The 14,244-nt window shown below is 37.1% G+C and overlaps 1 protein-coding gene across 1 annotated transcript in view; it reads right to left on the bottom strand.

Moving 5' to 3' along the window:
* Positions 1-2,484: 2,484 nt before the first annotated feature.
* LOC100985752 (zinc finger protein 430) overlaps positions 2,485-14,244 on the bottom strand; it is a 38,146-nt gene continuing 26,386 nt past the window's right edge. Inside the window, 2 exon segments of the mRNA XM_034944146.4 lie at positions 2,485-3,266; positions 3,268-4,598. Of these exon segments, the coding sequence (XP_034800037.3) occupies positions 3,177-3,266; positions 3,268-4,598 (1,421 nt within the window). The 3' untranslated portion in view covers positions 2,485-3,176.

Raw genomic sequence — 14,244 nt, 5'->3', positions numbered from 1 at the left:
ATAAAAATTATTCTTATACTCACATTCCAGCTCACATAATGAATATTTCATAAACTATAAAATAAATATACAAAATACCAAAAAGTAGGGGTCTATCATGAGTACCAGGCAAGTATAAACAGAATTTGCACGGGGAGATTCGGAAGTATAAGGCATAGATTATACAGTAATAAATTCAATACAAAGCAGAGAGTATATGTTTGCTTTTGGCATTTTTGAGGTTTTTAGTTTTCTAGTAGTCAACTTGTTAAAATGACTTGTTTTGTTCCTATATTGCTCTTTTTTTTTCTGAAAATAGGTACAAACTCATATTCCATAGTTTTCTTACAACTAAGATTTATCTTTAGACTAATATATATTTAACTCTATGTAAATCAAAACTAAAAGTTTGTATGTGTTTGTAGGCAGACAGGCCACATGTTCAAAAATATATGTAAGAAAATTTTAATAATATTTATTCAGGACTCAGAAATGTATGGATTTTATTTATACTTGCATATTTTTTATTATGACCATAAAAATAACCCTGTAACCAATAACAATTGTACATTTTAAAATAACTAAGTGTAGAACTGAATTGTTTGTAATACAAAGGATAAATTATTGCTAGAGGTGATGGATACCCCATTTGCCCTGATGTGATTATTATATATGGTACTCCTGTATCAAAATATGCCATATATGGCATAAATATATACTCATATTATGTACCCACAAAAATTTTAAAAATAAATTTCAATAATTGAAAAATAAAAATTTAACCTACAGAAGCAATATTCTTTAACTAATTTGCAGTTTAAACCCACTGACAAAAGAGATTACTCAAGATGTTAATCCACTATGTTGCCAAATAGTATATTGTTACCATCTTTTTTTTTTTTTTTTTGAAACAGAGTTTCACTCTTTCACCCAGGTGCAGTGGCGCGATCTCGGCTCGCTGCAACCTCCACCTTCTGGTTTTAAGCGATTCTTCTGCCTCAGCCTCCGAAGTAGCTGGGATTACAGGCGCCAGCCACCACAACTGGCTAATTTTTGTATTTTTAGTAGAGACGGAGTTTCACCACGTTGGCCAGGCTGGTCTTGAACTCCTGACCTCGTGATTCATCTGCCTCAGCCTCCCAAAGTGCTGGGATTACAGGCGTGAACCACTGCGCCTGGCCCCTTATTGTTATTATCTTTCATCTATACCTTTAAGTAAAGTGGAACAGGTTAAAGTTTGTGGCATAATAACACTTCATTGAATGCACAATAGTATTTAACATGTTAAAAATATTGGATTAAAATATTAACTTCACACATAATCTAACATTTTTAAAATACACTGGATTTTATTATACAAAAGTACAATTAGTACAATAATATACTAATTTATTTTCATTTAATTTTAAATAAAATTAAAAATGTTTTCTTCTCATAACGCAAAATAATATTACTCTGAACACCTACCTAATGCATTATTCAATATAAGTTAACCACAAAGAGCCTCTTCACTTAATTTTTCATCATGCATCTTACATTTTAATGTCCTTACTCTTTCATAGAAAAGATCATAAATAATGGCCACCTAATAAAAAAGACTCATGTTTTTAATGCAGCAATAACTGATCACATGCTTTCACATGTGAATACAACTGGAATAAAGAAACAGTAGGAAATATTTTGAGAGTTGAATTACATCATTATTTACAAAAAATCTGTAATTTTTTCAAGAAATAAAGTATACTTCAAACGTAATAACTCTGCAAAAAGCCCTTCTACTCCTTTTAAAGTTATATACAAATAATTTTTCTACCAACTTTAGTTGTTTTTTTTTTTTTTTTGAAATGGAGTTTCACTCTTGTTGCCCAGGCTGGAGTGCAATGGCGCAATCTCAGTTCACTGCACTCTCCACCTCCCGGGTTCAAGCAATTCTCCTGCCTCAGCCTCTCGAGTAGCTGTGATTACAGGCATACACCACCACACCTGGCTAATTTTGTATTTTTAGTAGAGCCGTGTTTTCTCCATGTTAGTCAGGCTGGTCTCAAACTCCTGACCTCAACATTTCCACAGTAAATTCTCTGATATTTACATAGAATTAATTTTGGATTAAATATTTTCATTTTTACTGCATCTGCAAAAATATATTTTAGTATGAACTCTGGTGTCTTCTAAGCTGTACTTTTTGAAAAAGTGTTTTTTAAAATTTATTAAATTTGCAAGGTTTTTCTTCAATATAAATTCCCTGATGTTGAACAAAGTTTGAGCAACTACTTCAGAGTTTTCTTCTAGTACAAAATGTGTACAATAAAATCTGTGATATAAATAAAGGTACTACAACCCTCTTCACATTTGTAATGTTCATCTTCAAAATAAATACCTTCTTCGCTTTAAAGGTTTATATTTTCTGAAAGATCTTTTGACAGTAATTGCACTTATATTCCTTTTATTAAGTATGAACTCTCCAGTGGTAAGATGTGAATAGATATTAATGGCTTTTTCATGGTCTTTATATTTGTACAATTTTTTTCAAGTATAAATGCTCTCCTGTGCAATAAGGTGTGAGCATTCGTTAAAAGTTTTGCCACACTGTTCACACTTGTAGTTTTCTTCAGTATGAACTATCTTACCTATAATGAAGTGTGACAACCATTTAAAGGCTTTGTCACATTCTTTACATTTCTAGGATTTCTCACCAGTATGATTTTTTACGTTTAAAAGTTTTAGGTGTTGTCAAAAGCATTGTCACATCTTTCAAGTTTGTAGAGTTTCTTTTCAGTATGAATTATCTTTTTTTTTTTTTTTTTCTGAGATGGAGTGCCACTCTTGTTGCCCAGGCTGGAGTGCAATGGCGCGATCTCAGCTCACTTCAACCTCTGCCTCCCGGGTTCAAGCAATTCTCCTGCCTCAGCCTCCCGAGTAGCTGGGATTACAGGCATGCACCACTACGCATGGCTAATTTTGTATTTTTAGTAGAGACAGGATTTCACCATGTTGGTCAGGCTGGTCTCGAACTCCCAACCTCATGTAATTCACCCGTCTCAGCCTCCCAAAGTGCTGGGATTACAGGTGTGAGCCACCGCACCCAGCCAGAATTATCTTATGTCTGGTAAGAATTGAGGACTTGTTGAAGGCTTTGCCATATTCTTCACACTCATAGGGTTCCTCTTCAGTATGAATGTTCTATGTTTAGTAAGAATTCAGGACGGGTTAGAGGCTTTGCCACAATCTTCACATTTGTAGGGTTTCTCTCCAGTATGAATTACTTTGTTCAATAAGGTTTGAGGACTGGTTGAAAGCTTTGCTGTATTCTTCACAGTTGTAGGGTTTCTCTCCAGTATGAATTACCTTATGTTTAGTAAGAGTTGAAGACTGGCTAAAGGCTTTATCACATTCTAGATATTTGTAAGATGTATCTCCAATATGAGTTATCTTATGTTTAGTAAGGTTTGAGAATTGGTTAAAAGCTTTGCCACATTCTTCACATTTGTAGGGTTTCTCTCCAGAATGAATTACCTTATGTGCAGTAAGTTTTGGGGACCGGTTAAAGGCTTTGCCACATTCTTCACATTTGTAGGGTTTCTCTCCAGTATGAATTATCTTATGTGCAGTAAGGTTTGAGGACTCATTAAAAGCTTTGCCACATTGTTCACATTTGTAGGGTTTCTCTCCAGTATGAATTCTTTTATGTTTAGTAAGGGTCGAGGACCAATTAAAGCCTTTGCCACATTCTTCACATTTGTAGAATTTCTCTCCAGTATGAATTATCTTATGTTTAGTAAGGTATGAGAATCGGTAAAAAGCTTTGCCACATTCTTCACATTTGTAAGGTTTCTCTCCAGCATGAATTATCTTATGTGTAGTAAGGGTTGAGGATTGGTTAAAAGCTTTGCCACATTCTTCACATTTGTAGGGTTTCTCTCCAGTATGAATAATCTTATGTGTAGTAAGGTGTGAGGACCGGTTAAAAGCTCTGCCACATTCTTCACATCTGTAGGGTTTCTCTCCAGTATGAATTCTTTTATGTGTAGTAAGGTGTGAGGACCGGTTAAAGGTTTTGCCACATTCTTCACATCTGTAGGGTTTCTCTCCAGTATGAATTATCTTATGTGTAGTAAGGGTTGAGGACTGCTTAAAAGCTTTGCCACATTCTTCACATTTGTAGGGTTTCTCTCCAGTATGAATTCTTCTGTGTCTAGTAAGGGTTGAGAACCAGTTAAAGACTTTACCACATTCTTCACATTGGTAAGAATTTTCCCTAATATGAATTCTTTTATGTTGCGTTAGGTGTAAAAGCATGCAAAACGATTTGTCACATTTTTTACATTTGAAAGGCTTCTTTCCGGTATGTCTTATCTTTTGTATATTTGGATTTGAAAATTTATAAAAGACATTCGCATATTTATCATATTGAAATATTTCACTCTGGGTAGTTGTCAAACACCGGTTTAGTTCATCATAACATTCTTTGTGCAGATTACACTCATCCACACTTTTACAGCCTGTTCTTAACTGTGAATCTTCATGTCCACATTTTCCATATCTTCTCAATATGACTTCTTGGAAAGAATCTTTTATGCCCTGCTCTGGCCAAAGGTCTTGGGCAAAATGAGAATATATAACTGAAAGAAATAAAAATAACAAATTACTCCATTTACTAGACTCAGATGAATATGCTTTACAAATCTAACCCATAAAATTATACAAACTGCATAAACAAGATGGCATAGCAAAATAATAAAGGCCCTAATTTTTTTTTTTTTTTTTTAGACAGAGTCTCATTCTGTAGCCCAGGATGGAGTGCAATGGCGTGATCTCTGCTCACTGCAACCTCCGCCACCCAGGCTCAAGCTATTCTCCTGCCCCAGCCTCCAAAGTAGCTGGGATTACAGGCGCGCACCACCACGCGCAGCTAATTTTTGTATTTTTAGTAGAGATGGGGTTTCGCCATGTTGGCCAGTCTGGTCTGAAACTCCTGACCTCAGATGATGCGTCCGCTTCAGCCTCCCAAAGTGCTGGGATTACCGCACTTTGGCACACCAGCCACCGCGCCTGGCCCAAAGGCCCTAATTTTTTACGGACATGTAAATGTAACAAAAACATCCAACAAAAATACATTTGAGGAAAATTTATAAATAAGTTAAGTGTGTGAAGTGCCCCAGCTGAGCACAACATAGAGAGTGACACAGAAGAAAAAGAAGTCTGTTAAATTTACCCAACACAGTTCTTCCTGCTCCCCAATATAATATAGTGCCTTTTGAAGTAAACTGCCAACTTTTGGTTTCTTTTTTAAAAGACAATTAAAATACTGGCACATACATCTTTATTACTTGCTTCTAGGGGCCTATCTACACACTGGTTTCTGTCTCCTATGACATATAGTGCTGAAAGAAATGGTGGTATACTTTGGAATGACAGTTTAAGTCTGCTGAGACCAAAGCTAAATGTTACAGCAGCAGAGAGACTGCAGTGCCACACACAGAAAACAGGTGTAGCAAGTTATTACTATTAAGAAGAAACAAAAAAAGGCCAGGTGTGGTGGTTCATGCCTGTAATTCCAGTACTTTGGGAGGCCAAGGCTGGCTGATCACTTGAGGTCACAAGTTTGAGACCAGCCTGGCCAACATGGTGAAACTCCATCTCTACTAAAAAAACAAAACAAAAGTTAGCCAGGTGTGATAGCGTGCACCTGTATTCCCAGCTACTTGGGAGGCTGAGGCAGGAGAATCACTTGAACCCAGGTGGCGGAGGGTGCAGTGAGCCGAGATTGCGCCACTGCACTCCAGTCTGGGAGACAGAGCAAGACTCCATCTGACAAAAAAAAAAAAAAAAAAACTAAAAAAAGAAGAAACAGAAACTCTTAATTAAAAAATAAACACAAAATTGTAGACAAGACACATTCTAGCAACATGTTTGAGAGACTCCCAGTATCTCTAATCAAGACAATTGTCCAGACTATGCCAGGACAAAGCTACATTATAAAGACTGTGACAGGTAGCTTTTTTAAATGTACAAATTTCAATCAAAGATTACAATGTATACAAAATAAGGCAATATGGTTTTATCAATAATATAAAAGTTTCAGAGAGAAACCATAAAAAATGTATATATTAATTTTAAAAATTGAAAACAAATTGAATAATACTCAGTGAGTGACATAGAAACATAGAGAACTACAGAAAATCAGAAAAATGAGGGTAAGAACAAAAATATGTAAAATACCAGAAAAACAGAAATTATGAAGGCAAAAAATATCAAAAAGACTAACTGAAAAATCCTGAAAGAAAAAATGACAGCTGGGCGCGGTGGCTCATGCCTGTAATACCAGCACTTTGGGAGGCTGAGACAGGCGCATCACGAGGTCAGGAGATCGAGACCATCCTGGCTAATACGGCGAAACCTTGTCTCTACTAAAAAAAATAGAAAAAATCAGCTGGGCGTGGTGGCGGGCGCCTGTAGTCCCAGCTACGCAGGAGGCTGAGGCAGGAGAATGGCGTGAACCCGGGAGGCGGAGCTTATAGTGAGCGGAGATGCGCCACTGCACTCCAGCCTGGGCGACAGAGCGAGACTCCGTCGCAAAAAAAAAAAAAAAAAAAAAAAAAAAAAGACGTAAAAATGAAGAAGCTCAAAAAACAAACTAGGATACACACAAAGATATTTATAACAAACACATATATAAGCACAATTTCAAAAGTCACAGGCAAAAACAGCCTCTTGGAAACTGCAAGATAAAAGTGATGTCATTTGCAAGCATAGTCTTATGAGACAGCCAGTAAACTGTCAACAAAAATTTTGCAGGCCAGAATACTGTCTGATATAGTCAAAGTCCTGAAAAAAATAGCTATCAAGTGAGTATAATACCATCAGCAAATATGTCCTGCTAAATAAAAAAAAAAAAACCTTAAAAAATAACCAAATTCTGAAAAAGTGCATTGGTACTCCGTATGCTCTACATATAAAAAGATGCTAAAAGCAGTTGCTTCTACTGAAAATAACATTATTCAATGAAACAACACATCATCATAGAAAAATACATTATTTTCTGGAAAAGATATGCACAAACACAAAAATTGAATTTTTAAGCATTATTATAATGGTGCAGAAAACATTTTTAATTATTTTCTAAAATTTGAAAGTTAAAAGCATAGAAATCATTATGAACATCTGTTAGTTAATATACAACATAAAAAATATAATTCAAACATCAATGAAAAATTTGAGGGCAGATGTAATGAGAAAAAATATTTGCATGTAACTGAAGTTTTTTTCTTTTTACCAGACTGAAATATATCGTTGTATCTTTTAGAGGTTTTATGTAATCCCCAAGATAGCACAAATAATATATTTGTATAGATACACAAACAATATAAGAAGTAAATCAACATAAAAACAAAAAAGACACAAATTAAGAGAGAAAATGAGAGACAAAGATACAACAATCAAATACAACAATAAAATAACATTAATGTCTTTCTGTTTCAGAGTTTATATATATACACATACATATATATAACTAACTTTCCACTCAAGAGACATGCGTTCCATAAAGTGATTTATTAAAAAAATTTTTGGCTGGGCGCAGTGGCTCACGCCTGTAATCCCAGCACTTTCAGAGGCCAAGATGAGCGGATCACCTGAGGTCAGGAGTTTGAGACCAGCCTGGCCAACATGGTGAAATCTCATCTTTAGCAAAAATACAAAAATTAGCTCAGTGTGGTGGTACCTGCCTGTAATCCCAGCTACTCGGGAGGCTGAGGCAGGAGAATCACTTGAACCTGGAAGGCGGAAGTTGCAGTGAGCCAAGATCGTGCCATTGCACTCCAGCCTGGGCGACATAGTGAGACTTTGTATCAAAATAAATAAATAAATAAAAATAAAAAAACCAATGTAGAAAATAACCTATATGTGATGGTCCATTCTCAATTCTAAGTGCGTTAGTTTTAAGCAGGTTACATGGAAATAAAGACATAAAGAAGCAAAGTGTACTGAGTCATCACCCCCCTCCTTCCTGCCTTCTCTTTTACCCAGTAGCCAGGCGCCTATAGGTCAGGGTCCCCGCAACTACAACCCCTCCACCCCACCAAAAAATTTAGGTTAGTTTGCAACATAGATAATTGTACCCTTTCTTATCAGCTAAGTGCAGCCACTAGGGCCACAAATCAAATGTCTGAAGAGTCCTGAACAGTCACAATGCATTTTGGGCTGCAACAAAATGCAACAAGACAACTCGTAAAAGAAACACCTAAAGCCCTTGCCAATAGGTGACATCTGGGAAGACTGTGACCCAATAGTAGTCAGCCTATGAGGAACCGGGGGGAGGGACCTGTGCACTAAGAGATAAATTGTTTGTTGAAACTGTGCTGCGTGTGCCTGTATGCCAGACACTCAATCTTGCAAGACCGTCATTAAAAGTCTCACTTTCGCTGTTCTCCAGGTCTCTGAGTCCATTCTTTGGGTTTGGATAGGTGAGTTTGTTTCTCACACCAAGATGCAACTTGCCTTTCTACAAGACTCAGCTAAAATCTAATGACAAAAATGGATTGAAAGTGGCAAGATGGATTTAGACATTCCATGCAAATATTAACCAAATGAGAGCAGAAGAGACCAAAATAATATTACACATCTTTTTATTAATATTAATATCTTTTTATTAAGATGTAATAAAAAGCTACATCTTAAGTCAAAAACTGTCATAGTTTATAAAATGTACTTTAGGTCAAAACTGCAAAGAGACAAAGACATTAAACAATAATACATTCATTTACTGGGAACCTATGTATATATATGTGTGTGTGTGTGTTTGTATCTCACATTAAGTCTCCAAATATATAAAGCAAATATTGAAAGAATGGAAAAAACACTTAGACAGTAATATAATTATGGTAGGACATTTCAATACCCAACTTTCTGTAATAAAAATAACACAAGACAGAATATTAGTAAGTAAAGAGAGGACTTGAAGGCAGTATAAAACAACTATTTCTAACAGAGGTATAGAGAAGACACCTCAACAATATCAGGATGCATGCCCTTCTCAGTAGCTCATACAACATCTCCTTGATAGACCACCTGGTAGGCAAAAAAAGAAGTCTTAACAAATTTTTTTAATTTTTAAGTTTTTAAAAACAATTTATGAGTTACATTCTATGACCAAAATGAAATGAGTATAAAACAACAGATAAAAACTGAAAAATTTATAACTATATAGATATTAAACACATTCTCCAGCATGCTCCTGTTCAAAGGTTGAAATAATTAATATTTTGAAGATGTCCATACTGCTCAATGTAATACAGAGATTTAATGCAATTTTTTTTTTTAATTTCTTATTGCATTTTTGAGGAAACAGAAACAGCAACTCCAAAAGTAGTATATGGACTCTCAAAAGACAATAAAGTACCCAAAGTATTCAAAAAAAGGAACAATGTTGAAGTCATTATAGTTCCTGATTTCAAAATACATTACAAAGTTACAGAATAAAAACAATTTGGTATGAGTATAATGGCTAAAAAATGGACTAATAGGCTGGGTGCAGTGGCTCATGCCTATAATTCCAGCACTTTGGGGAGCCAAGGTGGGCGGATCATGAGGTCAAGAGATCGAGACCATCCAGGCCAACATAAAACTCCATCTCTACTAAAAATAAACAAATTAGCTGGGCTTGGTGGTACGAGCCTGTAGTCCCAGCTACTCAAGAGGCTGAGGCAGGAGAATCACTTGAACCCGGGAGGTGGAGGTTGCAGTGCGCCGAGATCGCACCACTGCACTCCAGCCCGGGTGACAAAGCGAGACTGTCTCAAAACAAAGTGAACTAATAAAATAGAAGTTAGCACATATATAAATGTTCACATATATGGCCATATGAAGTTATTTGCATATCCATAATTATTGCAGCATTGCTACTGAAAGCCAGTAGGTAAAAGGAATGCAAATTTCTGTCACCAAATTATTCAGTAGATATAATTTAAAATATAAAAATACTGGAATATCACCTAGGACTTAAAAAGCCAAAAATATTCTAACAATTATAAAGATAAAGCTTGATGATATTATGCAAAATGAAATGAGCCAGCCACAAAAAGAGACTGTAGGAGATACATGAAGCAGTTACACTCTTAGAAAAAGAAAACAGAGTGGTGTTTGCAAAGTGCCAGAAAGTCAGAAAAATTGGTTCTTGTTTAATGTGTATTGAGATTTAGCTTTGCAACATATAAATATTATAGGGATATGTTGCATAACATTGTCATATAATTAATATGACTAAACAGCATATTTTATTTTTTTCAAAGACGGAATCTTGCTCTGTTGCCCAGGCTGGAGTGAGGTGGCATGATCTCAGCTCACTGCAACCTCTACCTCCCGGGTTCAAGTTATTCTCCTGCCTCAGCCTCCCGAGTAGCTAGGACCACAGGCACTCGCCACCACACCCAGGTAATTTTTGTATTTTTAGTAGAGACGGGGTTTCACCAAGATAGCCAGACTGGTCTCGAACTCCTGACCTCGGGCAATCCTCCCACCTTGTCCTCCCAAAGAGCTGGGATTACAGGCATGAGACACTGCACCTGGCCTAAACAGCATATTTTAAAATGTTTGATAATAAATTTTGTTATGTGGTTCTGACAAGTAAAAATAAACAATAATACCTAAAAAAGATACAAAGTTATGATAGTTTGTATATAATCTTCAAATCCAAGAGTGTTTCTTCCACACAAAAATAATATAGGTTCACAATAGATATTGAAATTAGGAGATGACTGCTCACCTAGACAAGATTGAACAACCACTCACAACAAACCTACATAACAAATATACAAGTCATAAAAAATACAGAGATAATATTTATACAGGGAAAAAGAGATAATTATATTGGCAATAGACATATGGCTGATTTATATTTGATTTTGCTCCAAACTGCCTTAAATTGTACAGAGTTAAACACTGTCATACACAATTACAATATAAACTAAAACATCAAAACACAGTTAACTGGTATGAGGTGGCATACCCTAAAATATATAACATAAAAATATAAAATTGCAAAACAAAAGAAAAATATGGAATGTAAAACTTATTGGACACCATCAAGTCCATCAATATATTCATGAAATAAATCTTAGAAGAAGAATATAGGGGGGCTGGGCACAGTGGCTCATGCCTGTAATGCCAGCACTTTGGGAGGCCGAGGCAGGCGGATCATGCAGTCAGGAGATCGAGACCATCCTGGCTAAGACGGTGTAACCCTGCCTCTACTGAAAAAATACAAAAAAATTAGCCGGGTGTGGTGGTGGGCGCCTGTGGTCCCAGCTACTCGGGAGGCTGAGGTAGAAGAATGGTGTGAACCTGGGAGGCAGAGCTTACAGTGAGCTGAGATCGAGCCACCGCACTCCAGCCTGGGCGACAGAGAGAGACTCTGTCTCAAAAAAAAAAAAAGAGAAGAATAATGTAGGGAAAAAGTAATACAGAGGTAAATTAAAGAAAAAGAAAGCTGAGAACTTCCCAAATTTTGATGTAATAAAAAATTCTAACCAATAATATTTAATTCAAAGTTATTTTACTTGAAAAACAAAATAAAAATACAGACTTTCCTAAATTAAATTTCAGGGTGTTCATTACAAGAAATGTTACACGAAATGTAATGAGAAATGTTACACGAAATGTAACGAGAAATGTTACATGGTGGCCAGAAATAGTGGCTCATGCCTGTAATTCTACAGCTTTAGGAAGCCAAGGCAGTCAGATCTCTTGAGACCAGGAGTCCAAGATCCAGTCTGAGAAACACAGACTCTGCATATAAACAAATAGAAATGCTAAAATGAATCCATTTTGTTGAAAAATAAAATGATGCTAGACAGCATCATAAAACCATATATAAATATAAAGCTCCCTATTAAATATAAATATACAGATACATATAGAATTTTTTACTATCATAATAATGGTGCATAAAACCGTTAAAGTTCTGTAGATATAAAAATACAAGATATAAATCTGTTAATAGATATATAATTTGTAGTATCAATAACAAACTGGAAAACATAGCAGTATAGGTTTTGTATTTAATTAAAGTTTAAGAAGTTAAAATATATCTTTTTTACTTTTTTTTTTTTTTTTTTTTGAGATGGAGTCTCGCTCTGTCACCCAGGCTGGAGTGCAGTGGCGCAATCTCAGCTCACTGCAACCTCTGCCATCTGGGTTCAAGTGATTATCCTGCCTCAGTCTCAGATGTCCTCCACCACATACCTAATTTTTGTATTTTTAGTAGAGACAGAGTTTCACCATGTTGGCCAGGCTGGTCTCAAACTCCTGACCTCAGGTGATCTATCCATCTCAGCCTCCCAAAGTCTTGGGATTACAGGTGTGAGCCACCATGCCTGGCCTTAATTTTTTAACTTTAAGATATTTTATGCCCCATCCAGGAGGGAGGTGGGGGGCAGCCCCCGCCCGGCCAGCCGCCCCGTCAGGGAGGGAGGTGGGGGCCAGCACCCGCCCGGCCAGCTGCCCCGTCCGGGAGGTGGGGGGGCGCCTCTGCCTGGCCGCCCCTTCTGGGAAGTGAGGAGCCCCTCTGCCCGGCCGCCACCCCGTCTGGGAGGTGTACCCAACAGCTCATTAAGAACGGGCCATGATGACGATGGCGGTTTTGTCGAATAGAAAAGGGGGGAATGTGGGGAAAAGATAGAGAAATCAGATTGTTGCTGTGTCTGTGTAGAAAGTAGACATGGGAGACTTTTCATTTTGTTCTGTACTAAGAAAAATTCTTCTGCCTTGGGATCCTGTTGATCTATGACCTTACCCCCAACCCTGTGCTCTCTGAAACATGTGCTGTGTCCACTCAGGGTTAAATGGATTAAGGGCGGTGCAAGATGTGCTTTGTTAAACAGATGCTTGAAGGCAGCATGCTCGTTAAGAGTCATCACCACTCCCTAATCTCAAGTACCCAGGGACACAAACACTGCGGAAGGCCGCAGGGTCCTCTGCCTAGGAAAACCAGAGACCCTTGTTCACTTGTTTATCTGCTGACCTTCCCTCCACTATTGTCCTATGACCCTGCCAAATCCCCCTCTGCGAGAAACACCCAAGAATGATCAATAAATACTAAAAAAAAAAAAAAAAAAGATGTTTTATGTAATCTCCATTTTAAGATGATTACATTATACTTCAAGATGATTACATAATATTTATAAAAAGTATGCAAAAAAATGAAAAAATAATCAAAGCATGTAATGACAAAGTTAACAAAAATAAAGGTGGTAAAACAGGAAATGAGAAAAAACTTATCTACAAGAAATACATAAAACAGGAACAATGAGGTGGTTTCTGCAGATCAGCAGACTTAGTCTTTCCTCCTGCTGGCTCTGAGCAATCCAGGCAGTACAGATGTATGGAATTTCCCGCAGTGCAGCACAGCCACTCCACCAAGGTGCAGCCAGAGTGCTTTCTTAAGTGGTTCCCAGATCTCATGCATCCTGACTGGGTGAGACCCCCACAACAGACATCATCAGACAACTTATAAAGGAGTGTTCCCACTGTCATCAGGTCATTCCCCTTCTGGGACAAAGACCCCAAAGGAAGGAGCAAGCAGTCATCTCTGCTATTCTGCAGGCTCCACTGGTTGACACCTCCAGGTGTGGGAGAAACCCAGGCAAATAGGGTCTGAAGTAGATTCCAAGCAAATCACAACAGTGCTACAGAAAAGTGGCCTGATGGTTAGAAAAACAGAAAGCAACAACAAAAACAGCATGAACAAAAAAGTCCTCACAAGAATCCCATCCAAAGGTCAGCAGCCTCAAAGATCGAAGCTAGAAAAACTCACAAAGATGAAAAGAATAAACCAAAAAATGCTGAAAACTTAAAAAGCCAGAGTGCCTCCTTTCCTCCAAATGATCCCAGCATATCTCCAGCAAGGGCACAGAACTGGGTGGTGGCTAAGGTGGATAAATTGACAAAAGTAGGCTTCAGAAGGTGGGTAATGGTGAACTTTGCTGAGCTAATGCAGTATGTTCTAACCCAATGCAAAGAAGCTAAGAACCATGAAAAACATTACAGGAGCTGTTAACCAAAACAACCAATTTAGAGAGGAACATAAATGACCTGATGGAACTGAAAAACAGCATCAGAACTTCACAACGCAATCACAAGTATCAATAACTGAGTAGACCAAGCCAAGGAAAGAACTTCAGAGCTTGAAGACAATCTTGCTGAAATAAAACAGGCAGACAAGATTGAAGAAAAAAGAATAAACGGGAATGAGAGAAATCTCTGAGGTCTATG

Source organism: Pan paniscus, chromosome 20 (genome assembly GCF_029289425.2).
Source record: "Pan paniscus chromosome 20, NHGRI_mPanPan1-v2.0_pri, whole genome shotgun sequence".
NCBI classification, from domain to species: domain Eukaryota; kingdom Metazoa; phylum Chordata; class Mammalia; order Primates; family Hominidae; genus Pan; species Pan paniscus.
Note: the sequence above shows the minus strand (reverse complement) of the source record. Positions and strands in the feature narration are given on the sequence as shown.